The following is a 25,099-nucleotide window of genomic DNA, read 5'->3' on the forward strand; positions in this document are numbered from 1 at the left end:
TTTTCCAGTGATGTACTGAAGGATGATACTTTGTTTATCTAATTGAATATAATTTCCTACCGAAATATAAGCAGGAATATTATATGGAATATATACAAAAGTGGATTTTTTAGTGGTATGATTATACATTAATTTGTTTAAAAAACCTCGTTTTCCTTCCTTTTTTCTTATGTTTCTCTGAAGTCCAAACCCAGTGCAAAATGTTATTTGCATAAGCATCCAATTTTCTGCCTATACACGTGCTAGTATATTTTAACTTTCAGTGAGACTAATGCAAAAGAAGTATGGCTCCATTTGTGATGCATCACACTCCAGAATGTATGAACAAAATTTCAGATCTATGGTAATTCATTTTACAGTCATATATGTAGCATATCTGAACCAAAATTACCTTGGATGCAGATTTCAACAGCAATGCAAGAATAATAGAATATCTGGATATACAGAAGGCCTTTATTTCTTATCTGCTGCAAGGGTGTTTTTTCATTCTTAAACGCATTCTGTTCCTAGTACAGAAATACTCACCTGAGGTAAAAGAAAAGGGAGGAAAGAGAAAATGAAATATTTTTAGAGATCATCTATTGATCAGTTCTTTTTTGCACAAAGTTTGTTGTGGGAATGAAGTGCATTTCCATACTAGAGCAACAAAATTCTTTGTAGCAAACAAAACCTTCCAGACTTGTGCAATTCTACCAAGCAAATTTTAAAAGTTTAAACTAAATGCTGCAAATTTGACAAATATTAAGCACTCTAAGACACCGAAGTTTGTAATGTAGGCTGGTCTTAATCATTTAAAAAAAAAAAAAAGAAGAAAGGAGAAATGTGTAGTAGATAATCAATCCAAATCCTGCCCTCAGCTGTGGCAACAGAGGGAAACTAGTGTAGTTAGCAGTAGAACTTGGCTTATGGGAGATGTTTGTAATGAGAACAGGATGAATATTGACAGAAAATGGTCATGCAAGAGTGTGGAAATTTTCTGTAATTATTACACTGCAGTGATGTAACATGAACTCACTCTCTACTGTTGGATACAGAGGCTACATCTAAAAGATTTTCACCTTTCAGTACTTAATTCCTGTAGTTTTTATTTAAAGGAGATTTTAAAGTACATTCCCAGTGATGAGTAGTTCCAAGATACAGATGTAATTTTTTAAGGGGCAGTCACTGATTTTTGCTGCCTTCTGCGTTCAGAGGAGGAGATTTTTATGCCTGGTTAATAGGGCTCCTTCCCTTCCTGTTCTGATTCAATTATCATGGCATGCTGGCTGCAGGAATCCATCCTGGGAGGAGGATCCTTCTGGTTCTGGACTGCAGCTGAATGCTCACACCAGACAGGCTAAGCGCTGCCTTCTGGGCCTTTATAATTTCTTAACTTGCCTTTAAGGCAGATTATTTGTCTGTGTGAAGGGCTACTGGTGAGAAGGACAAACAGATTCATCATTACCCTTCTCTGTTTAGAAAGATTTTTAAAATATTCCATGCACTGGCTGGAGTCTCACATTACCTTGGCCCTTCTGCAGAACAGCTGCAGTACCTTCCCACCTGTAACTGAGGCATTTGACTTGCTCGTGTATCATTTGAGACTTCACTACATTGAAAAAAACAAGCAAACCAAAACAGACACCAACAAACCCCTCCTGTGTGTCTATATAATACAGTGCACTAGGTTTTATAAAGCTCCTGGTGGCTCTGTTCTCCCCAAGGCTCACACCCACAGTCTGTGCTGCACCTTCATTCTCTGCACATCTGCCCAGCACGTGAGCTGGGCCAAGGCTCATTATTTACCCCTGGAACAGAGGGGGAGCTTCACTAGTCTCAGATAAATCTTTAAATCTTTAAAGAGTTGCTGCTTGTGCAGCTACTTTGTGACTGCAGATTTTTTTTGAGCAGGTCAGTTCTGGTCTTTGGAGTTTTGTGCTCGTAGTTTTTATTTCATTTCATTCAATAAAATAAACAAGTCTACTACTAAGCTCTGGTTTTAATAATATGTGATAGACAAAGGAAGGCTTGTGGTACAGCTCTACTATTTGTACTGTTAATAACCCAGGCTCACTAACCACATTCCTTGGATGTCTTCACAATGTGTCGATTAAGTACTGAAATAATGCATCAATTTCAAACTACTCAGCTATACATTTCAGTTGGATATGGCAGACTTTTCTATCCTCCTTTACATATAAAAAAAATTTCACACTTTCATGGTTTCTTCCTCTTGATTTAGGAAGTAAGTGGGTTTATCCTGAAGTTTGTAGAGTGCCCTGGGGCCTTGTGCAATGAAAACTTGATATATAGACATCTTTTTAAATACTCATTTTCAAGTTATCATTAATGTTAGTGTTTTACAGACCTTGCTCTGAAGCATTGAATCTGACCATGAACTGTATGTATGCATGTCAGGAAATAATTCCTAGGCTGATTGGCTTATCATCTAAACAAATAGACAAGGGAGGAGATAATGGATGTAAACCCATTCTCATTTTACAGCAGGGAACTGCAGTAGGAAGCAATGAAGAACCTGAACAATGGAACCCAGATCCCACAGTCCAGTGCAGAACCTTAAACAGAATCCTATCCAGAAATTCACACAAACACCACATTTAAGCCCTTACAGATGCTTAACTGCAACCTAAGTGGGTGGTAAGTGCCCTCACTGAACTGCAGCCTCTACAAATACCAGGCCATCTGTCCTTTCCTACCATGTTTTTTTTTGAAATAGCAATAGTTTATGATAAATTTTTGGGGGTTGTTTTGAAGCCAAGCAAGTTAGTGGAAACCTTTCCAACATCTTCACAGTTCTTCAGTACTGACTCTTACGAGGTTCGGAGCAGGTCTACTTATTACTAATATATTAAAAAAAAATAGTGGATGCCTGTAAACTGCTGAACCAAGTTGTTTCTTTTGATAGGTGCCAACAAGAATGTCTGAAGTTGGAATAAAAAAAGGTGTGTCCAAGTAGAGACAAAGAAGATTGCATATGGTCATATGGCAGGTGTTTGGCTGAAACTGGGGGTGCTGCAGGCAGAGAAACAGCAGCACTGTTGCCTTTGCCCTTGGGAAAAAGGATAGTTTTAGGAAAGGCTGAGTAGCTGTCTCGTGGTTTACTGCCTGGGTTAGTGTAGTGGCAGAACAGTGTGATTCCCCTCAGTGTCATAAACGCCAGTTTTTGAAATGAGCGGGTGTATTACATAAATGCTCCACATAGCAAATGTAGCATAGATTGTTTTGCAGAGTTTTTTTATCATGAGGAAATCTCACAGTGTAAGTTTAGCTTCTGGGGGAGGGAGGAAAAAGGACTACCTGGTATTGTGAGGCTGTTTTTCTTATCCTTTGGTAAGACAAACTAAATGCACAGATAAGGGAATTTTCCCCAGCTCCTAGTTCTGCTTCAGCATTAGAACACTGAGCTGTATTTGTTTTGATTCATGCAATAACAAATTAAAAAAATTGTTATTCTGCTTATAGTACTTGAGACGGAATAAGTGGTACAATCCACAAATACATCTTTAACTGTGTAAAATTTTGGTGCCCAGTTTTAAGCTAGTCCTGTATGCACTTTTTCTAGTAACCAGACAGCAAAGAGAACTCAAGAACATCATCTTATTCTGAGGAAAGTACATTGATTAACTGTTTGGAAATACTCTTCCTTTTCTCTATTCCCTGTAGAAGGGACTCAGCTAACTAACTTAAGACTAGACACCAATTTTTAGAGCATGATGGTAAGGTGAAGGCAATTATACTTTGAAGGATATAGCAGTCAAATGCTGTAAATTTCATAAGTTTGAATAAATATCAAGGAACAAGCCTGGATGTTTAATAATTTATTTGAATGTGGAACACTACACAAGCATCACATACATGTTAAGTTTTCTGTAACAAATTTATTTATATATTCAAACATGCACAGTGGTGTTTTCCTTAAAATTCAGAATCCTAGCTTTTTTGAAACATTTCTGCTTGACTGCTGCAATTATTTGAATCACATGATCAGAGAAAAATTTGTATTGAGTTGCTTTGCCTTCCTGATTCAGAGCTTTGAAATGGTTGTTCTTTCCATGAATGCTTTGCTTGCTATGAGTCTGCATTCCACATGTGAAAGTAGCTGCAAGTGTGAGAACAAGCCTTGCCATGCACAGGACCACACACATCTGTTCTGCTCCTCAGAATATTTACATCCATTGAGGGCTTCTCCAACTCCCTTTCTCCAGCACTGGCACACAGCACGGACAGTACCATTTTTTAAAAAAATTGTTTTAAATTTCTTTTTATTTGAGTTCCCTGCAAGTTGGGAAGTCTCCAGCCAGAGCTGAAGTAAATGCAACAGAAGTTGGCTACAAAAGTAAAAGGGGAAATATGATGTCTGAATTTGCAAATACTTAGCATGTGGTTATTTCAGTCTCACAGGGCTTGATCATGAGAGACTATTTCCTTTTGTTGGAGCTCCATACTCTTCTGTGATTTCACTATGAATGTTATCAGGATGTAAAGAAAGTGCAGAAAAGACAAAGCTAGAGTTTATTAGATACTTGGTAACTTTGAGAATTAATATCCATCAGTGCCTTTTAAAACCTAAAAGTTTGAGGAAGTTTGTATTTAATTTAATTTAGTGTTTTATCTTTACATTTAGGCTACTTCTTTAATAAACTACTGGTTTTGAATGTTTCAGTATAAATGTGCTTGCCTAAGACTTTTTTCCTGTAAAGAAACCAAAAAGCCACTCAGCGAGAAGCAGAGGACCTGTTCATACTTCACGTGTTCCATAAATGTGGTTTACCACCTAACACTTTCTCTGTCAATCCTCATAAGCACTGAATTTATCATTTGAGTTTTGAGCACAGAAAACCTGATCTGCCTGATTTGCTCATGTGACCCATTATGGTATTATTCATTAAAAACCCAAGAGTGTAGTACCACTGCAGTACAACAAATACTTGGAATTAGGGAGTTTGCTTAGCTTCTGAAGGGTTATTTTATGTATATGGAAAAAAAAAATGGTATTTTTGTGCGTGTCTTCTAATTTTTTTTTCCCCTCCCCAAGATCCGGGTTAACTGTTGAAAGTATCTTCCAGAACTGGCTTGACACTTCTGGAATACCAAAGGTAAATATAAAATACCAGTCCCTTCTGGAGTCTTGCTCTTCTCATTACATTATGTTATTTAAATCATTACCTGAATTTATAACAGGTATGATTTTAAATAAAGAGTTTTGTTTGTACGTGATTAGCTCTTGGATTTGAGCAGCCTGTCTGGTGGAAGGTAACCCTGCCCATGGCAGGTGGGTTGGAACTAGATGATGCTTAAGATCTCTTTCAAGCCAAACCATTCTGTGATTCCCTGATTGTCCTACTCAAAGAAAAAATGGATTGGAGAGGAAACTCGTGGCAAAACTGTTTAAAAATTTAAGCTGAAATATAATTTGCGAACAGTTCTAAATCAATGCAAGTCAAGTACTTCTGTGGTTTCATAAATTTTAGGAGGATATTACAGCAGCAGCTCAAGTACTTAATATGATTTCTGATAAAGCAGTTTGCTGTTAAGAAGGGTCCTGGCTTTTGCCCCAATTATAAGCTGTATAGATTTCCTGTTTCCCTTTTTTAAGACAAAAATATGGATGAAGGGATGGCTCTACAGGAGAATGCTTCACAGGGTAGCAGTTATGGTCAGTTACCACGTTCAAATATTTTTCAAAAGAATGCTCTTACTAAACTCCAGTTGTGCATTCCAGTTTTATAGAGGGTACTAGAAAATTTTTCTTGCATAAAAATCACTCTTATTGGATCAGAGTATGACTTAAGGCTTAGGGTTGTTAACACTTGATATTTCTTGTCATTGCTAGTCTTGCCTTATCTTGAAGTTTTTCTTTTGGGTTGTACATAGTAACTACATATTGGTGGTTGGCAACATGAGACAGTAAAGAAGTGAAATGCTTGCTGTTTGTTGCGATACAGTAAATTTGTAGGCATTGGCAGTGGGAATGACCTCCTAAGTATGTAAATCTCATTCAAGTGTGTGATTTGGGGAAAAAAAATGGGAAGGGTCTATGAGAGGTATCATTTTCTTTGGTATTTAATAATATTTAATAGTGAATCTCACATTAATTTCAAAATTAGTATTAAGTATTAGTCCCAAGAACAGCAGGCTGCTGATTAAATACTTAAGTGATACTTACCACTTGATTATTTTTTTATCTGAACATGGAGATTTTTGTGTGTGTTTTTAATACCAGCACAGAGAATATAACTGATTCAACTGATGGTTGAATTCTGTTTGAGAAATAATCTGAAGAAAGCATAACTGCTACCTTAACATATATACTTGTTCTTATACATGGAAACCACACTTTGATGAATAGGCACTTCCACTCAAGAAAATTGGTATTTTTTTTTTGTATTAGTTTGCAGACTGGAAGATTAAAAGATCTTTCTTAAGTTGTTAAAAATGTAAATGAGCATAGATCAACAATATCAATTGTTTAATGTCTTCTGTAGTGATAGCAAGCACAATAAGAAAGCAGTTTTTGAATGTGAGTTATTAGTGCTGTGTTTTTTCTGAGATTATCAGTTCTACTGACAACATTGCATCCCATTTTCTTAGAATAAAGATTTTTGGAAAATATAAAACTGTTATCAATGTATATAGTACTGTAGCATGCATAAATGTTAGATGAATCATGAAGATAAACAAGACAGACAAACTCAGTCTGTATGTTGTTGACTCTGAAAAAGATAGACTATCCACCGGAAAGTTTTCTCGATAGACCATAGGATACAGAGAATTTTGTTTGCAACAAACTGTCAAAAAAGATGTAAGGTCTGTTATTATTTAAATAGATCTGTATTTATCTAAAGAAGGTTATTGGCATAATATGGCCTTGTAATTTATTTAGCCATTCCTGTAAATTGCACTTAAGATACTGCTAAATGAGACACAACAGTGGTGTATTTTTGTTTGTAGAATAGTTCAAAAGTTCATGAAAATGGCTTATATAAAAAGATACATCATTAAGTGTTAGTAAGGACACAAATTTGTTACAGAGCTCTTGAAGTTCAGGTGAGATTTAAAGTATTGTTATCATTTTGGCAGGTTTGATTTAAGTTTCTTCTGCATTGCACGTGATTGCTGATTTAGGAGAAAACCACAGACATTTGAGATCCGAATAGTGTTGTTACAAAGTATTGTGTGATTACATTCTAAAATGGGGTAACGTGCTGCCTCAGGTTAGATGCTCAGGGGGCACTGATTAACTTGGTGTCTAGGTTGAATGTAACTTTTAAAAGTTAGAGTTGAAAGTACTGGCTGTAACATTTTAGTGCCTTTGTTGTTCTGAATTCCAAAAGTGAAGCTTAAAACAGAGTTTTAGGAGTCTTAATTTAGGAGTCTCAATTTATGAAGTGAATAATTAAGAAAAAAAAAAAAAGCTTTTGAGATTCTCAGCTGGGACCATGAGTCTACATTAAGGATGAGGAGGATACTTTACTGGATTTAGTTTTATGACCTGCTAAAACATTGGCTTGCCTCTTCAGTTAAAAGCCAGATTTTCACAAAAGCAATTCTGTTTTTCTTCAGACTGCCTTTCAGTATCGTGTGTGTTCAGCTCAGAGGTAAAGTACTTGTAGTAGTAGAGTAAATTTGCACAAGTAATAACTTGGTTGAGATGTTGAAGTGCGTTTGAAACTAATGTTCAACAGTAAGTGTGGGCTGGATTCCTTGTGTTTGTTCATTAGGATCTCTTTTAAGTTTAATAAATCTCAGGCAGTCATTTTCATTCCCTTTTCCTATTAATTGCATTGCTGAACACAAAAGCTGTGTTATGTGCAGAATGGCTGAGCTTCTGCGTACTGGAAAGGAGTTATGTTTGGTATCTAAGAACAATAACAGTTTCCTGCCTGGCTGATCAATGCTGGATTGAGTTCACATTCCCAAGCTCCCACTCTCCCACCTACATGTGCAGGGGGTGAAAACATAGCAAAGGGAGGGAGGACAGGCCCTCTTTTTTACAGAAATGTTGAAGGTAGACTTGCTTAATGAGGACACAGCTGGGCTTGCATAGCAATAAACATTGATTTTAATTCGTTGCTTGTAAAAACATCCGAGGAAAAGCACAGAAGTTAGCAACCAATTAATTTTTAGCCTGCTCATTGTTTTCTTTACTCAATGGAAACAAACCATTAAGGTTTAAAATATTTTTCGTGCTACCTTTCAAGAAAACAGCTTTTCTGTATTAATTAGGAAAGAGTAAACTTTAATATGTCTGAAATCTCTCCAGTTTGGGGTTCCTTATAAGTAGTTTTATTGCATTGGAACAAGGTTATGAAATAATGAAAAGTCAAATGCTACTCTAGGAAATAATATTTGAGATCTTTTTAGTGCAGGAGGATAAAGAGTTGGGCCTGAAGCTGAGGTAGAAATTTTATGTGACAGAAACAAGTTGCCACCTACTGTTCCCAGTGGTCTAGGGTTTTTAAAAGAACACTCTAAATTTTACTTCCTTGAAAATTTCCCTGTTTTCTAGGCTTTTAAAAAGACATGTTTGTGACTGGAAGGAGTGAATATGTGGGGAAGATGTATTTCACACATGTAAAAACACATACTATGCACCTGATGTCCATGCATCCCTCTGTAATGCTAACCCAAAAAGTGTGACCTGCTGATTCATTACGGAGTGCAGGGCCAACCTAAAATCTGAGGGTTTATGTCCATATGTGATTGTATTAAAAAGAGTTATATCTTGCTACTTTTAGAGAAAGATGTTGTAACTTATACTCTGGACTGTGTTGGAAATTCAGAGCACGTGGCAGTAGTTCTCAAGCAGAAAGGTCTAAATGTAAACCAGCAAACTACTTTTCCAGTTGCTCCAGAGGCAACTGTATAGTAGTGAGAGGACCCAGTGAAATTAGAAGAGGAAGAAACCAAAGAGACCATTTTAGCATACTCTAAACATATTCTCATAGTATAGATAATATTTTATCATAATATAGATAATATAACCCTATATGATACATAAATCATATATCATATGCTATATATCATATATATGCTACATACAATTATTTAGTAATAAGCGTATTATTTAGAGATCCTGTGATATTGTTGTTAGAGATGCTTTCTTTATTAGATTATGAATCTGATCTTGCAACTAAATAGGTGGTTCTGGGGATTCAGTGATTCGTCTCTACGTAATAACTTTCTTCACAAAACAGAGTTGCTAATGTGGATATGAAGGATATATTTGGATTACAAATTTGAAAAACATTTCTGCCATAGTATGTGAAAGTCCTGTTGCAGTGTGCTGAGAGTACATCCTTCATGTGGCACCAGTGCCATGGTCTGGGAACCACGGCAGGGTTGGATCGGGGTTGGACTTGATGATCTCAGAGGTTTTTTCCAACCCAGCTGATTTTATGATTCTATTGTTTCAATAGGGTTTTGTCTCTTGGAGGTAGACATATTTTAAGGAAGAGGAAGTTTGACTTGAACAGAATTTCTCTGTAGGGATGTTGTGTTGAAAAATATCAGATCAGCATGCTGACCTGAAAAGAATGTGTTTACATCACCACAGCAACTCTTGGAGGAATTAGAACATTTAGAACATGACCATCTTTCTTAGAAAATGAATAATGTCAGAAAAACTTGATTTTCCATTTCAGTGAATAAAGCTGTACACATGAAAACTGCACAAAATCAGTTGGAGAGCTCACTGTTCTTACAGGAGAACATTCTGGGCTGGATTTCTTTTTCAGTAATTTTTATTTGCTGCAGATTTACTGTTTCTTGCACTGGGGATGCACCAACCATCTTGTCATTTTCAGATGTAGCCTACTGCCTGCTTAGTTTCTCTGCCAAATTCTGGTAACGGTAGTGTTTTAAAATCCTTACAATTGTTTTCTCAGTCAAATGCTTCAAGCCAGACTTCATCATCTAGTGAGCTACTGGATAAAATACTTTTCTGTACTTCCATTTTCTGAACTTCTTTTTACAAAAGATTGGAAGCCAGGTTTTTCCTGCTGAAACAATTTTCAGGTCATACAGACTGTTCTGAGGACACATTATATTCTCAATCTCCAAGTAAGCTAATTTTCTAACTAGTGTTCTTTTTTTCCCAGTAAATCATCTGTGCAGTAAGAAAACATGTGTATCCTACATTTTATTGTAGTGCCTTTAAATTATCCATTTCTGATATTGCAGAGATGATGGCATCAACCTTAGAAAGTAAGCTGTATCATTCTAGTATGGTAGGATGAAACTAGGAGGGAGTCCTTTTTTTGTTTTCTGTTAAATGGGAAGATGTAAAAAGGTACAAAATTGCAATTTGTAGACTGGTGAAGTTAGCTACATCGTCTAGGAGAAAACGACTTTTCTGTGCTCTTGCTGGTGTCCATGTAGCTCTGAATATATAAATGTCTGGGTGTATATGTGGTGTAAATTTCAGTAATTGAGGGGAACATAATATCTCTAGAAATGAGAGGTTGGAAAATGACTACATTAGTTATTAATTTCCTCTGCTTTGCAGGAGTTCTTCTGAAATTCATTTACAGTAAATATTTTTATTCCACATTTTCATCTTTTTCTTTTTGCCTTCCAGTGTCTGAGGACTGTTGGAAAGCCTAAAATGGTATTGATTCAATGTTCACCTTAGGTAAAACTACCTTCTTGGTTTATCAATACTGACTGTCTTTGCATAAGAGCAGCACAGAGGAACTGAAGTTATAGACAACATATGCAAAGTGCATGATTATAATTTTTCACTTAGTTATGAAATATCTCCATTAGCCATCACAGCCAGAACAATTTAAAACCAGTTTCTGTTTCAATGTAAAATGAAACAGTTGTCTGTTGCACAAATCTCCTGTTGTTTTCTAGGCTATGCACAATTCTGAAAGTTCCGTTTATGCTTGGGATCTGGTCTGGCTTGAAGAGGAACTGGTGTAAACCATTGCCTAAGTTATTTACCAGGATATTAGGCCTACCTTCACCCAATTGGTAGAAAGTGCTTCTTTCTCCCCCCATTTTTCAAAATTTATGTTTAATCCTGACGTTGCAAGACTGAAGGATCCTAGCGTGCTTTGACATGTTTTAACTGTTATACAGGACAGCTCCATTAGTAGTCTCTGAAACAAAGTCTTCACAAGTGAAAAAGGACACAGAGGATGGACTAATCTCTTAATTTCTATTGTGAAGGGATTTAAGTATGACAGTCAGTGTCATGTGGACAGCCAACAGGACAGTTGATAGAGGGTAATGCAGTCATTCTCACTTTAGACTGGGTGTACCATCACTCTTTTATCTGGTGTAAGTAAGCTTTTGAAGTACAGAGAAATACAGTAGGAGACAAAATGTTCTTAAAAAATCTTCTCCCCCCTACCTCCCTTACCCTCCTTCTCTCCTTTTTTCCAGCTCCCTTCTTCTTTTCCTCTTCATCTACTCTCTCTCTTCCATGCTCTCTCTTCCAATCCCAGCAAAATTTTCTAGTCTGGTTATGAGCTAAATCTTATTGAAGCATAAATAAGTGAACAGTTGACTGCACAAGCAGCGTGGTGTGACTGCAGCTTGTTAGGCCCACCCTGTTTCTGTCCCTGCCCTCTTCCCTCTGCAGGTGTCTGCACTGGCATGTTGGCTCTCACCTTGTGCTGCTGGGCTGTCATCTCAGTAGCTGAGCGTCCCAGGTAGGATGTGCACAGCAGCCAGCTCCAGGGAACCCCAGCTGTTGGCTCCACAGGGTATATTACCAATAGAAAAAGTCAGTAACAATTCCCCTTGAGTTTCTTTCACTACTCTGCAGCTATTAACAAGAAAACAGGAGCTGCCTCTGGGGTTTAACACACAGTATATTTGTATGTTTATGGATTTTCATCCCAAATCAGCTTCAGGGTCTGCAGGTCTGAAAATCAGTGTCTCTGGTAATTTTTTTTCCCTGGTTTTCTCCAAACATTTGACAGGAAAGAAAGTGTAATTCTTTAAAGGATTTAAAGTATAAATATGTTTCATTGTTTCTATGGTTCAGTGTTTCTCATAACTACTTCTGTGGGAATATTCAATCTAATTTGTTAACTGATCCAAGGAAATACTGTTTAGGTAGTTGCATTCATTTGTGTTTGCAATTAACATCATTTTTTGTTTGTAATTTTGTTCATTCTCTTTGAACTATGCTCTGTTCTTCTTTCTTCATTCAAATGCACTCAGTTCAAGAGTCAAGTTATAGGAGCTTTCAGAATTATCATAGTAAAAAATTTGTCATGCCTTTACAAAATAAAAATATGTTACTCAGTTTCAAGTAGACCTTGTGAGTACAAAATAAAAAAAAACTATAGTAAGATTTTCTACTGTGATATCTCTGTTAAAAAGTTCTTCTTTGTTTAATAGTTCCTAGTGAAGTTGCTTCTATTTAAAGCATTGAGTTTGATCTTGGCTTTGATCTAAAGCTTTTGATCTTGAAAGAAGGATGTTGTGGCAGTAAAACAAAAAGGGTAGATTTTTCTTTTTTTTTTCCAAGTGGTAAAGGATACTTTCAAGACTTAGTATGGACTTACCTTTACTTAAATCTGTTTGCAAAGTCCATCTAATTCTGTATTTTTGAAGGTTTACTCAAATGCATGCTTTAATGAACCCTATTCTTCTACAAGAGCACAGATTTTTCTTCTGAAGCTTCAGGGAATTGCCATATATAGTATAATAGTATAAAAAAACCCTAAAATACTGAAAATACCTTACTGGCATAATTTTAACTGTACCAAGTATGATACAGTCTATCTTTTATTGCCTTTTGTTTTTTAAATATAAACACAAAGTACTTTATGAAATTGTAACGTAAGGATTTATAGTATTCAGATTTTGCATGGCTGACATGGCTTGGGTCTCTCCCATCATGGTGGAGTTAGAATATCCTCTTCAGAGGCTGCAGGTACACCTGTTGAAGTCCCAAATTTAATCACATCCTCACAGCATCTTCTCGAGTAAATAAAGCATTTAGCCAAGGCCTAGGTAGTGGGCTTTGTGTGCTACAACATGACTAAAAAGCTGCTTTGCATCTTGATTTAAGATGCATTTCAGACCCTCCAAGGGAGTTTAATAGTTGGATTTGGGAGGTGCAAGCAAGTACGGAGGCCAATCTTGGATCAGTTGTGATACTTGCTCTCTTGAACTAGCCCCGTTAGGCCATTCCTCTGTCCCACAGACCTGTGACAGCGGCTGTTTATAGGAAGGTTCACAGGAAAGCGGCTTTCATAGTAAGGTTCTCGAAGAGAGTGGGTATCTCTAATAATCAGGCTGCAAACCCGTGACAAGCGTGCCTGCCGAGCTTGGGAAGGGCCGGCCCGGCCCACGGAGGGAGCGCGGGGCGGCGGCAGCACCGCCCGGGCCGGGCTGGGCTCCGAACTGCGGGAACTCCGGGCCGGGCCGGGCTCCGAACCCGCGGGGGATCCGGGCCGGGCCGATCGCAGCCGAGCGGTGCCGCGGCCGGGCCGCCCCGAGCCCCGGCCCTGACGTGTGTGAGGCTCCTCCTCCCCGCGGGGCTCCGGGACCCCGCCGAGGTGTTTCATTTCCTACCAGGGCTGCGCGGTGCCGCTGCCGAGACGGGAGCGGGGATGGCCCGGCCCGGGATGGCTCCGCACGGCTCGGCCCAGCTCGGCACGGGGCGGGCGCGGCTCCGGGAGCCGCCGGGGCCGGGCGGGGCTGTGCCGGCGGGCGGAGCGGGCTGTGCCGGCGGACCGGGCTCTGCCGGCGCTCTCCGTGGCCGCGGAGCGGGGACCCGAGCCCGCCTCAACCTGCGCTTTCTCCCCCGTGTAGCCCCTGCTGGAGGAGGTCGAGACGTGGAAGGAGTGTCAGCTCGTCCGGCAAGTGCGCGGCGAGGTGAGGAGGGAACCTTTCGCGGCTGTTACATTGCACCTCGCTTCTTGCCCTTGCAGATCTGCTCCTGGAGTTTTCCACCTGACTCACCACCCCCAGCCCGCCACGCTTTTGCTTTAAAAAATAATTGCTTTCGTATTAAGTATAAAAATATTTGTAGGGGCAAAAAACCCCAAGTGTCATTGCTCTATGAAATAATAAGAACCCCACCAACCAAATTTGACGTTGATAGTCTGGAACAACGTTCGAGTGAGTGGCTGGAAAGAAATCTCTTACTTGAACTAGATGGTGTACGGGATAAAGCACAGAGATTTTGCTCAGGATTTTTGCACGCTGCAGTGATAACTTTCCATTTGGCAACCTGGCCTGGCATCAAACACGTTCTTTGTGCAAAAAACCTTAAACTGAAAGCTCTGAGATGAAGAACACCACCTCGCACTTGGTCAGTGCACAAGTAACTAAACAGATTGCCTAAGACCATGCCACTCTGTATGGGAAAAGTGTTCTTCCCTATCCAGTGAAGCAATTAAAAAATTGTCTTGAGTCTCTTATAGCTTTTTACCAATGCTGAATAGCTGCGCTCAGGTTGTGTCTTCTTCCTAAAAAAGCACCATGGTTTTGAACTCCAGGTCACAAAATGGATTCAGACAAACCAGAGGGTCGGAAAAAGCAGCAAAAAGAAAAGAAAACAGAATGAAGTAATTTTCCAGAAGGTAAGCGATCACGATGTCTGTTTGGGTAATGGGACAAAGGGCAGCAGATCGAAATGCTTTCCGATTACGCCTCCCTAAGCTCTATAGCGCTGTTATTTACCGTCTTCGACAAGGTGATAGTAAAAAAGGGTGTTACAGATAAATTTTCACAGTCACTCTGTAGTTACAATGCCAAGAATTTAACAATCTTTTCAGATTGTTAGTGTAGAAGACAAAATTTTCCTATAATTATGTTTAACTGGACCATTCTGAGGAAGAAAGAGAAGAGTGCTTTCATCAGAGAAATATAGCACTTGAGAGCTTTTAACAGGACCTGCACCACTATTTTTGGATACTGGTAGCTGAGAAACAGTTTTCATGGTGGATATTCGGACAATGAGAGATGTGATGTGTATGTTGAAACAAATATTCAGACTATGCTTGTTGACTTCATTCAGAGTGTGAGTTTGAAAGTCATCTATTTGCAGTACAGATTTCAGTTAATGTTGATGTGTCTAGAAGGTTATTTTAAAAATTACTACAGAAGATTCTTAAACCTGAATGCAGCTAAATTTGAACTATTTTTAACCAGCAATTTTGATTAAGCTATTATCAGAGACTTGTTCTTAACTTGCAATGTAGCGAGGTAAGTAATTAGCTGATATTTTAACTAAATAGCTGTTTTCTGTCCTCTGAGGGAAAAATTTGAATAAAAAATAAATAAAGATGCACTTCCAAATGCATTATTAGAACTATGGGGGTTTTTACTTGTTTTGGTTTTGCAACAAATTTATGATTGTTTTTTAAAACTTGTTACTTCTGAAGGATTAAAATAGCAGTGTGTTGCTTTGCTGTTTTGACAGTGCTTCTAGAATGCATGATGAATCATTGCTGTTTCTGTAGCCAAATTCTTGCTGATAGCATGGCTGCCAACTCCTGGGATGTGTTGCCTTAGTACGGACATTGCAACTCTATGACAAATGTCCTTAAAGTGCCTTGTATAGGAGTGATTTACCAGCTCTATGGTTAGCTAAAAACCACCAAAAAGCATCCTTTTATTCACTACTTGCATTTTGTAACTGGAAAACATAATTTAGGAAAGATGTTCTATGTTGTTGTACTTTGGAATGATGTGATTTAAACAGAGATAGCATAAACTGTTTCACTAGGTAATTCCATTTTTGTTTGTATTTCTGTATGTGAATGTTTGTTTGCATGTATGTGTAGCTATAGCAGGCGAGCATTAGTCTGTTCAAAAGTATTCTTGCCAGGAGTTTGCCAGCAATGGAGAGCAGAGTAATACCACGGTAATTTTGAACAGTCTGATTTAATTCCTTTCTTCTTATACAAAGTGATGATGACTGCATCACGAAGGTCTGATTTTTATGTTAAGAGGTCTATCATTTTATGTTAAGAGGAATAAGACTTTTTTAGGTTAAAAATTGTATCATCTTGGGAATTTGTGAGCAAAATGCATTGATAGGATAAATAACCCTAGTACAAACCATAGTCTACATCCATTTTGAAGTAATTTTTAAACGGTACAAAGTAGATCCCGTGTTACACCTGAACAGTAGGTTTAGAAGTGCCTTATGCTGTTACACCAGTCCTAATCTCTTATTATAGGAGAAAGCTTCCTTAGTACTGATAAAATTCTATTTCTGTTGGGGGAGTTGTTCTCCTGGTGCTCTGTTTGTGAGAGAGAACTTCAGCACGTAGGCTTGCCGTGTTAGAAATGCAAAACCTGATGTGTAAACCTAAGATATACTCATTGTTTTTCAAACAGTAATTGTAGAGCAAGGTCTGTGAATTTAAATTGAAGGTGAGCATAACTGTTGTCTTTTAATATCCATAAGTATCCATATCCTGGGGATGCAGTGCAGCTTCCCAGCACTGCATCGGCCGGGTACTTACCTACATGGGAAGGAAGAGGTAGAAAAATAACCTCACCTCTGGGACTAAACCACTGACTAGTCACTGAGGTTGGAATTCTTTAAGTTGCGTAGAAGTTTGGCCATTGCAATGATGGTTTTCCAATACAGTTACAGATGAGAGAATAGAAGAGAAGAAGGGCGAGGGACCTCCTGGAAGTGCTTCATTGTACTGTTTAGTTTCAGAGTTGGTTGCAGCTGGGTTTTCAGTGAGTGCTTACCAGTCAGTGCCATTCCCAGTCAGTGTGGATGGTGCTAACCTCTGTTCCACCAGGATTCTGGGTTTTTAGCTGTGTCCATATTAGTTTTTAGCAGAAATGGTGATATACAGCAGTTAAAGTATCTTTCAAGATAAGAAAGAGAACAAGAAAGAGAAAAGCATGTAATGGAAAAGTGAGGCACCCTTTCAGAAAGTAGAGAGGTAGGAATAAAAGCATGGAGTGAAAAGAGGGAACTGAGAAAGTGAGCAATAATAAACAGAGAAGTCAGAGTTGGTACCAGCTCATATCACAACTGTGATTAATCTAAGGATACTGATTTGCTACATCTAGAAAACTGAGCTTGGCTTTAGTCTTGTTTATCCTTTCCAAGCAAGCACAAACTTCTTAAATGTAGCTTCTAAACTTGCATGTGCCTGTGCTGTCCGATTTTCCTCTGTCATTTCTTTTCTTTGTGATAGGAAGTTGTATTACTAATACAAGATGGGTGACTTTACTATACTGACACACCTCCAAATCAAAGCAACTGCTGCATCCAAATACAAAATCTAGGACAGAGAGGTAACTCTGTAGTAAAAAGTGAAAGAGAATTGTAAAGGAAAGGTTGCTGACAACTGCCGGGGAATTGCTTCTTGAAAAAGTTACGTTTGTAGGAGCTGACTGTACTTGCACTTAGGTTTATTTAAAGAACATTTGAAGATACCATGTGGTGGATAAGAACTATGTGACCAGGAGTGTGAACTGTGCTCAAGGGGCATAGGAACCACTGGGGAAGGTTGTGTAGAAAGTTGTGCTGGTTTCTGGTGTGGCCCCACATGTGGTGGATTAGAGCAGAGTAGCAGAATCAGTGGGTGAGAGAGACTTTTACTCAGATAGCTGTGAGTTCTCATACTTTTGCTTTTCTTCCATATTTGGGAGGGCGGGTGGGGTTTTTTGGATGGGGATTTCTTCTGTTGTAGCTTTTTTTCATTGCTAACATTTTTGCTGCTCTGTCTCTGCAGTTTCTTATATTTTCTTAACAGCTTTTGTCCCAGTCTTTTTTTCCTGCTTATTTTTCACTCCTCTTTACTTTCTCTGTTTTCTTTGGACTCCTTTGGTTACCTTTGGTACTGTTCATTCCTTTCTATTTACTTTCAGTAACTTTATCTGTTTGAAAAAAAAAAAGGAGAAACAAGTTGAAAAATTGAAAAAAAGTTGTCATTTGCTCCCCATGTTTTCTGTTTATAGTTCTCTATAAATACTCTTCTTGCAATGTGTGTATACATACACAAGTTTAAACACACTCACCCCTAGCATTCTTCTTTTGTCAATCTTCCTGTTCTCTTATATTTTTTACTCCTCATTTATTCCTGTGCTGTCTTTTCATCTTGTCATTTAGCTGCTCAGCACAGTTAGCAATCAGAATGTGTACCAATACAGGATGTGAAATTTAGAGAAGGTATAACAGAGCTTGGAAAGAATTGTTCAGTTAAAATTAACATTGTTTTATTACGAAGAGTGTGAAATAAATATTAAGTGTTATTATTATTTTTGTTGTAATACTTGAGTGTGTCTGCTTGAACCAGTGCTGAATGTTAGGCAGAAGAAAATAACCTTTCAGTCAGCCCAGTGGAATTGTAGCATGCAATCTGTGTCCATTGTGGCATTTGAGGGGAAACATTTTTCGTTAGAAGACCGATTCACTTTTACTTGACTTTCAGTCTTAAAACATAAAAGCTGCTTTGAAAATGTTCCAGTGGTATAAAAAGTGTAATAGGATGAGACACACGGTATACAGGTACCCAGTATTTAGGAAAAACATTGAAATGTGTGTGTGTGTGTGTGTGTGTGTGTGTGTGTATATATATATGCACAGTATATATACCTTCCTAGGTAAGGAAAATGTTTCTTGCAAATTATCAAAATTGCATTTGTCTGTTTCAGTTTTATTTTGATTGTATACAGAAACTTTGAGGAGTAATTCAATGTTACCAGAATAATTTCTGCTGCTTTCTCAGAAATATTGTTTTAATGTGTTTAAAGTTTGTCTGCTGGTTTGCCAGCAATGTGACTGTCATTTGATTTTTTTCCTATTGGTGGTTGCTGTTGATCATTTTGTCTTGCTGTCAGTATTTAAGCTCTATGAATAACCTGAGCAAAAATGACTGTTGAAATAGCTGTTAAGTTTCTAATAAAAAATAAAAACCGCAAAAGAGTTGTGATATATATGACTAACACTAAGTACTGTAACTCTTTTGTTCTTTAACAACAAATTCACAGTGTAACTGAAATACAAGAAACAAATCTTGTAATTCACTAAAATGAGTCTTCTTGATATACTTTAAGTAGAAAATGTTTTGAAGTTTCAGAAAAAGTATTGATTAAAAAAATTGTGTGGTGTAAGAGAGCTCTTCATTAGGGAAGTTTATTCAGGATGATGTGTTTCTGCTAATTCAGGTAAAGACTATTAATATATAGTGCATTAAAATTACTTAAAATCCACAATTGCCATGTATTTTTTTGTTTCTCAAAATGAATGTTTTTACCTGAATCCAACAAACTAAGAATCAAAGCAAGGATCAAATCTGAAATAATCCCAGAGCTTGTGCACTGCATAGTGCTTAACAGCTAAAACAAACATGGTGAAAAGTCCTCGAGTGTTACTCAGAAAGTCTTCTGTGGCATTATTTGCTGTACCAAATTAATCTCACAGAACTTTCTAGGAACCCTGTAAACTGGCCTTCACTGATTACAGAAAACATTGAATTCCTTTTGAGATCAGGAATTTGAATGGAAGACTTTATACCCAGCTCATGCACAAGGTCTGAATTGCAGTTAATGTTCTTAAGCTATCTGGGAAATAGAGTAATTTAAAAAACTTTTCCTCTGAATACATGCGAATATTGTTTCAGGCCACTGGAACTAAATGTTTTTAGTATTTAGTTTTGCTTCCCTGTAAGAATGTCTGTATTTATGAATTGTTTGGAAACTGTAATTGTGCAGCTCTAGACAGCTATGGTTTTTTAGGATAGTGCTGCTTCAGAATTCAATTAACAAACATTTAATAAAACAAGAAAATACTATGTCCGTATATAAAAAAATAAAAATTCAAAATTTTAGTGGAATTTTTAGTTTAGCAATAATTTTTTTTAATAGTCCAGTTCTGATTACAGTATCAACTTATTTTTGTTGGAGTAGTGGTAGGACCTTAGTTTTCTTTTGAAGAGCACCTATCTCTCTTAGCAAGAGATTGTTGTTGCACAGTATATTTGACATTGAGTCTGCCAGAGGGCTGTTGTTATTGTGTTGTCAGAGATTGAATGTTCCTATTAGGCCACATTCAGGCTGCATTTATAGATCAGTGAAGCAACTTATCGCTACAGGTCTGTTGATGCATCTCCTCCCTGTCTGACTCAGAGATGGCCGTCTGTAAACGAGGAGCTCTCAGGCCAGCATGGCTACCTGTTGCAGTAGTTTGAAGTTGCAGATGATTGCATCTTGTTGTGCTGTCCCAGCAAGCACCAGTGCTGTACAGGGGAAGGTTAAGGCTACTTTGTTATAAAACACAGGGTTTCTGCGGGAAAGAAAAAGGCAATTTTAGTGAAGAGTTTTATTCCTTTTGGTTTGTAGGAAGAATTAGTTATATACTATTCAGATATCAGTCTCCTTGGAGGCATTTTAGTAAGGTGGTGTTTATATGTGTTATTATATGATGCTGTCTAAATGAATTACATTACTGGGATTGACTACTGCCAGTAACTTTTTCTGCTGTTGTTTCTTGTTATAAAGCCCTATTTTTGGTGGTTGATCCTTCATACCTTAGCTTAGAAAAAACTTTTGTCTTTAATACAGGAAATGGAAAATGTGAGAACAGTTTTGTTCTTTCCAAAATAACAGAAAAACCAAAAAAACCATTCAGTTGTTTTCAATACTTCTCAAATGTATGCCCCCACCAGTGTTTGGTGCAGTTCTTTGAAACATTCCATAAGTTTTTTCTACGGACTTTTCTAATGGATTTTTTACTAGTTGAGAATATACACTTGTGCATGGCAGCTGAATAGTCCACTTGATTTAAATGTCCCCAGGTTCTTTTTGATGTGATTGGCTATAAAGACAAAGAAGGTTTAATGGTCTGCTTGCTCAAATGTGTGCTTTATTTCAGTCTAACATTTATTACACATTCTCAGAAATAGGCTTAACTATTTTTTGATGACTAGTCAACTATTGTCCTCATTCTGTGTCTGTTTTCAGTTTTGGATTATGTTCACATACTCTATAGTAAAAGCATATTTATAGGAGTCTGTAAGTGTAGACATTTTTATTTAAAGAAATGTGTGAGCATGAAATGTAAAGTCTAGACCTTTTACAAAACACATTAGAAAGGTTTTGGTAGTTCTTAGTCCTCTTTTTGATGGCCACAATTCTAAAATACTCATGTGTAGAACTTAAAATACTCTTATAATCCTCTCCTCCCCTTAGAGACCCCTGAGAAGCTCTTTTAGAGCAGGAAGGTAGCTCACTGTTAAAAGCAAGTACATTCTTTGTTGCTTTAATTAAACAGACAGGATTGAATTATTAAAGATGTGTAAATTATACTGTACTGCATGTAATTTTCTTGTGTTATTTTTTGTGTGGGCACAAACAAAGTGACCATTCACAAGTGTCTAGCTCCTCTCATCAGATACTTCACTTGCAGGTTTTCTGAAACCTATACCAACATTTGAAACTAGACTACTGCTCAACATTAGCGTGGATATTTATACTCTATAAATATATATATCTATATACATATGGACAGTACTTTTCATCTGATAAGACACAAACTGCCTAATGTCTGTCAGTTTATTCTGAGTGCAGTCTCACATGTGTGAGTGATTAGAAAATACTTTCCCCTTTGTGCTGTTGAGCCCAGTTGTTAACCTACACTGAGCTCCACCTGGGCACTCATTATGTCTGAACAGCATTCTTGAAGCACAGGGTATTGATACTTAAATTTTCCATAGTCTTGATTAAAAAATGATTGCCAGTAACAATTTGCTTAATTAAGCAGAAGAAATTTTTTGTCCTTCTCTGCTGAAGTTCACAATCATTTTTCAAGAAAAGCTTTTATTTATATGTGGAAAAAAGTACTGATGAGAAGGAAGCTCAGGCAATTATGTTGCTTTGTATCTCCTTTTCCCTTTTCTGCCTTTAACTTAGGCATCCATTGGGCATTTTCAGTGGAAGTTGTTAGGTCTCTACCATGTTCCTGTAAGAGCTGCTGTGGGGAAAGCCCACGTGAAGGCAAGGCAGACGTGTGAGCTCCATCATTTCTGGCAGTCCTAACAGATGGGTGAGGGAGAATATGGTCTGACTGTCTCAACCAGAGGAAACGTTTTTATTGCCACTTCAAGCCTGAAAGATGGTTTAGTCATGAGGCACAAGTTCCTTGTTGAAATTGGATTTCATTACTTTTGTTTCTTAAAGAATTTAGTGTTTGGTTTTATGAACTATATTCTACATACTTTTCAGGTTGTGTGCTCCAAATGTGGTGAACGCCCACGTAATGTATTTCCCTTACAGTTGGTTTTCTTCTTCAATCCTAACACAAATACTTGACAAAAAAAGGGTCTTGGGACTTAGCATGGAGACTGATAAAGGTCTTGCTTGTGTTTTCTCATCCATATTTCAAGAGGAAATGAAAACCAGCAAGAGAGTATTAAATGCTTCCATGCTCAAGATCCTGTTTATGTCAAAGAAAAGATGACACGCCCAGTGCCAGTTATGCAGTAACTATGGTTGTGGGGTTTTTGTTTTAACTCCAGAGACTTCTCTGTGTTTTGGCTGTACTTCTGACAAATGTGGTGAAGCTACTGATGTATTTAAATACTTATTCATTCTTAAGATCTTTCCAAGTGACCACTTCCGCATTGAAGAGGAGATTTGACTTCTCCCAATTGCCCAGAGTGTTTTTTACTGGGAGATATGGTGCCAATTTTTTTTCTATCTATCTGTCTATCTATCTATCTATCATCTATCTATCTATCTGTCGTACAGCATAGATGACACCTGGGGAGGCAGGGAGAAGGGGAGATAGTATTTGAGGGAGGATAATTGTAGAATAATTTGTCTAAAACTCAGTTTCCTCTTGCATCCTGAAATGTCCCCTCCCCTCTTTTGCTTGTTAAAGAGAGGTTGCTAATTAAAGCAAAAGTAAGGTGACCTGAATGTATGCCAGTTCATACTTGAGAAACACATAAGATGGGATTATAAGTTTATCACCCAAATTTACCTTCAGTCTGGCTTGGTATATATGGCCTGTTTTTTGACAGCAAGTGTTACCATGAGTAAACCTCTTAGGCTTTCAGAAGGAAGTAAAAAAATTCTAATTCTGTCTGTTGTGGAGCACAGGCAACCCAGGCATCCATATTTAAGAGAACTGATTGCTTGGAGAGACTGGGAAGCTGAGGGAAGCGATTTCAGCTTGCCTCGTTTTATGGAGAGGAACAGGAGGTTCATTTGGAAACTTTTTTCAGCCTAAATAATTAATATACCATACTTTTGTTTAATACACCCTCTTATTTTGTAACATCTTTTGTAATATTTTGTAATATTTTTCAAGGAATTAAACATTTACTCTTTCTTGAAAAACTGTTATGCTTGTTTATCAGCACAGGAGAGAGACATCCATAAAAAAATGCTTCTCTGTACTGTATGCATAGCTACTGACTTCAATTCAGAGTTGCAGGACTGACTTGCATAAAAGTAGTTGAGAGATACAAGACATCTCAGAACATACAACCTAGTAGTGTGAAGATACAGTTTTAATGCAAAACAGGGTTTACTTGAAATTAGAATGTTCATCTTGATTTTATGGATTGTAAACCAAGGCATGGAGATAATAGGTAGTTTGTCCAAAGATACTTAAGGAAGTTGGTCAGGGCAAGGAAATGGACTGAAATCAAGTTTCATGGCCAAACACAAACCTTCACCTGAGGCCTGTCTATATTATAAATACCAAAGAATGAATCCACACAATCTCCCGAGAAGCACAAGATGTGTATGGTTGGTGATATTTTAACCTGTAGCAGAGATTTGAACACAAACAGTGCTATGGCTTCATTTTCCCAGTAATTCTGTGAAAGGCCCAGCACACATAGGAGTGCAATTGTAAAGATTAACTTGAGCGTGGGAGGATTAATTTTATCAATATTTACATTGTATTAGAACATACTGTCTAGTAATGAATAACAGCTATGGTTAGTGATTTCAGATTACAAGTATTCAATATAAGTGTTGGCTTTGAGTCTATTTTAAAGAATAATAATTTAATGGACAACTGTTACGTTTTTGTCTTTGACTGTCTAAATGTATGTATGCAGCCTGTAACTTTTAACACAAAGAGAGAGTAGAATAATTACTAAGAGCTTGCTAAATCATGGTTTTTTTCATTGCAAATAATTTTGATTGTAAAAGTTTCAGGCATGGTGTGGTAGGGTGTTGGAGGCACAGTAACAATCAGAAATCGGCCTGTGTGTTGTGTCTTCACAGCACATCCTTCACAGAAGGATGTGTGATGGCAAGTCTGCTCCTGTGATTAATATGGAGGTAGCACAGAGCTGGAACATATGATAAAGAAAATTGCACACGTAATCACTTGCTACAGAGATGTACTTATCCTCCTGATGTGTGTTGCTTTGCAACTACGTAAGACAGAAGTATAGAGTTAAGTGTGAATGTCTTATTTAATGATACAGCCTTCTGGTATAAAGTGGCATGTAAGTAAATATTTAATGAGTTATGTTTAATTGGAAGTGTCTGGTGAGACTATCAGATTCTCTTATGCTTCATCAGGAGCACAGGGACCTTTTCTGAAAACAAACCATTTTGTATTTCCAGGAGATATTTCACATCTTGCACTTGTTTTTAATCAGTTAAAGCCTGTGAATATCCCATATAGGAATTTGTTTGAAGTGTTTTTAGAAAGGAAGGTTGTGTAATAGTGATGACCTGGATGGCGTGTAGACACTAAGTCTTTTCATTTGTTTTCTCTTGTCCAGAGCATTGAGACAGGAAGCATTCTTAGAATTATTTTTAGATTTTTAAAAGTCAACCTTGATTTCCTCGTGTAACAATAATCCCCTGGCTAGCCCTGAAAGCAATAGTGTTTACTCTTCGATAGTGCCATATGCTTGAAATTTGTTGTTTCATTTTCTGTGCCTGTGGGTTTTTTTGAAAATAAAGTACTCAGAAGCTTCAATTTATATTGGATTTTCATACATTAACTAGAAGGAAGTGCTATTCAATGTATTCATGGTTCTTCTCATAGTGTGTCTGAATCACAGTAAGTGGTTTGATTTATTGCAGTCTAGTCTGCATGTGTAAAAGATCATGTGCACAGGATTGCTCTCTTGCTCTGTAACGGTGTTGTTTTTATGACATCACATTTGCTGTGACAGAA

General features: G+C 37.6%; 1 protein-coding gene across 13 annotated transcripts in view; it reads left to right on the forward strand.

The window, feature by feature from the left end:
* Positions 1 to 25,099, forward strand: part of AOPEP (aminopeptidase O (putative)) — a 161,637-nt gene that overhangs the window by 64,567 nt on the left and 71,971 nt on the right. For 11 of the 13 annotated variants that reach the window (XM_051777338.1, XM_051777340.1, XM_051777346.1 and 8 more), the window contains 3 exons: positions 5,036 to 5,096; positions 13,780 to 13,842; positions 14,469 to 14,552. The exons of 1 other annotated variant lie outside the window; for it this stretch is intronic. In XM_051777338.1, coding sequence (XP_051633298.1) covers positions 5,036 to 5,096; positions 13,780 to 13,842; positions 14,469 to 14,552 — 208 coding nt within the window. The remainder of the gene's footprint in view (positions 1 to 5,035; positions 5,097 to 13,779; positions 13,843 to 14,468; positions 14,553 to 25,099) is intronic. One more of the 13 variants, XM_051777348.1, reaches the window with a different exon arrangement.

Source organism: Manacus candei, unplaced genomic scaffold, assembly GCF_025592945.1.
Source record: "Manacus candei isolate 608988 ecotype Guabito, Panama unplaced genomic scaffold, ASM2559294v1 h1tg000010l, whole genome shotgun sequence".
NCBI classification, from domain to species: Eukaryota; Metazoa; Chordata; class Aves; order Passeriformes; family Pipridae; genus Manacus; species Manacus candei.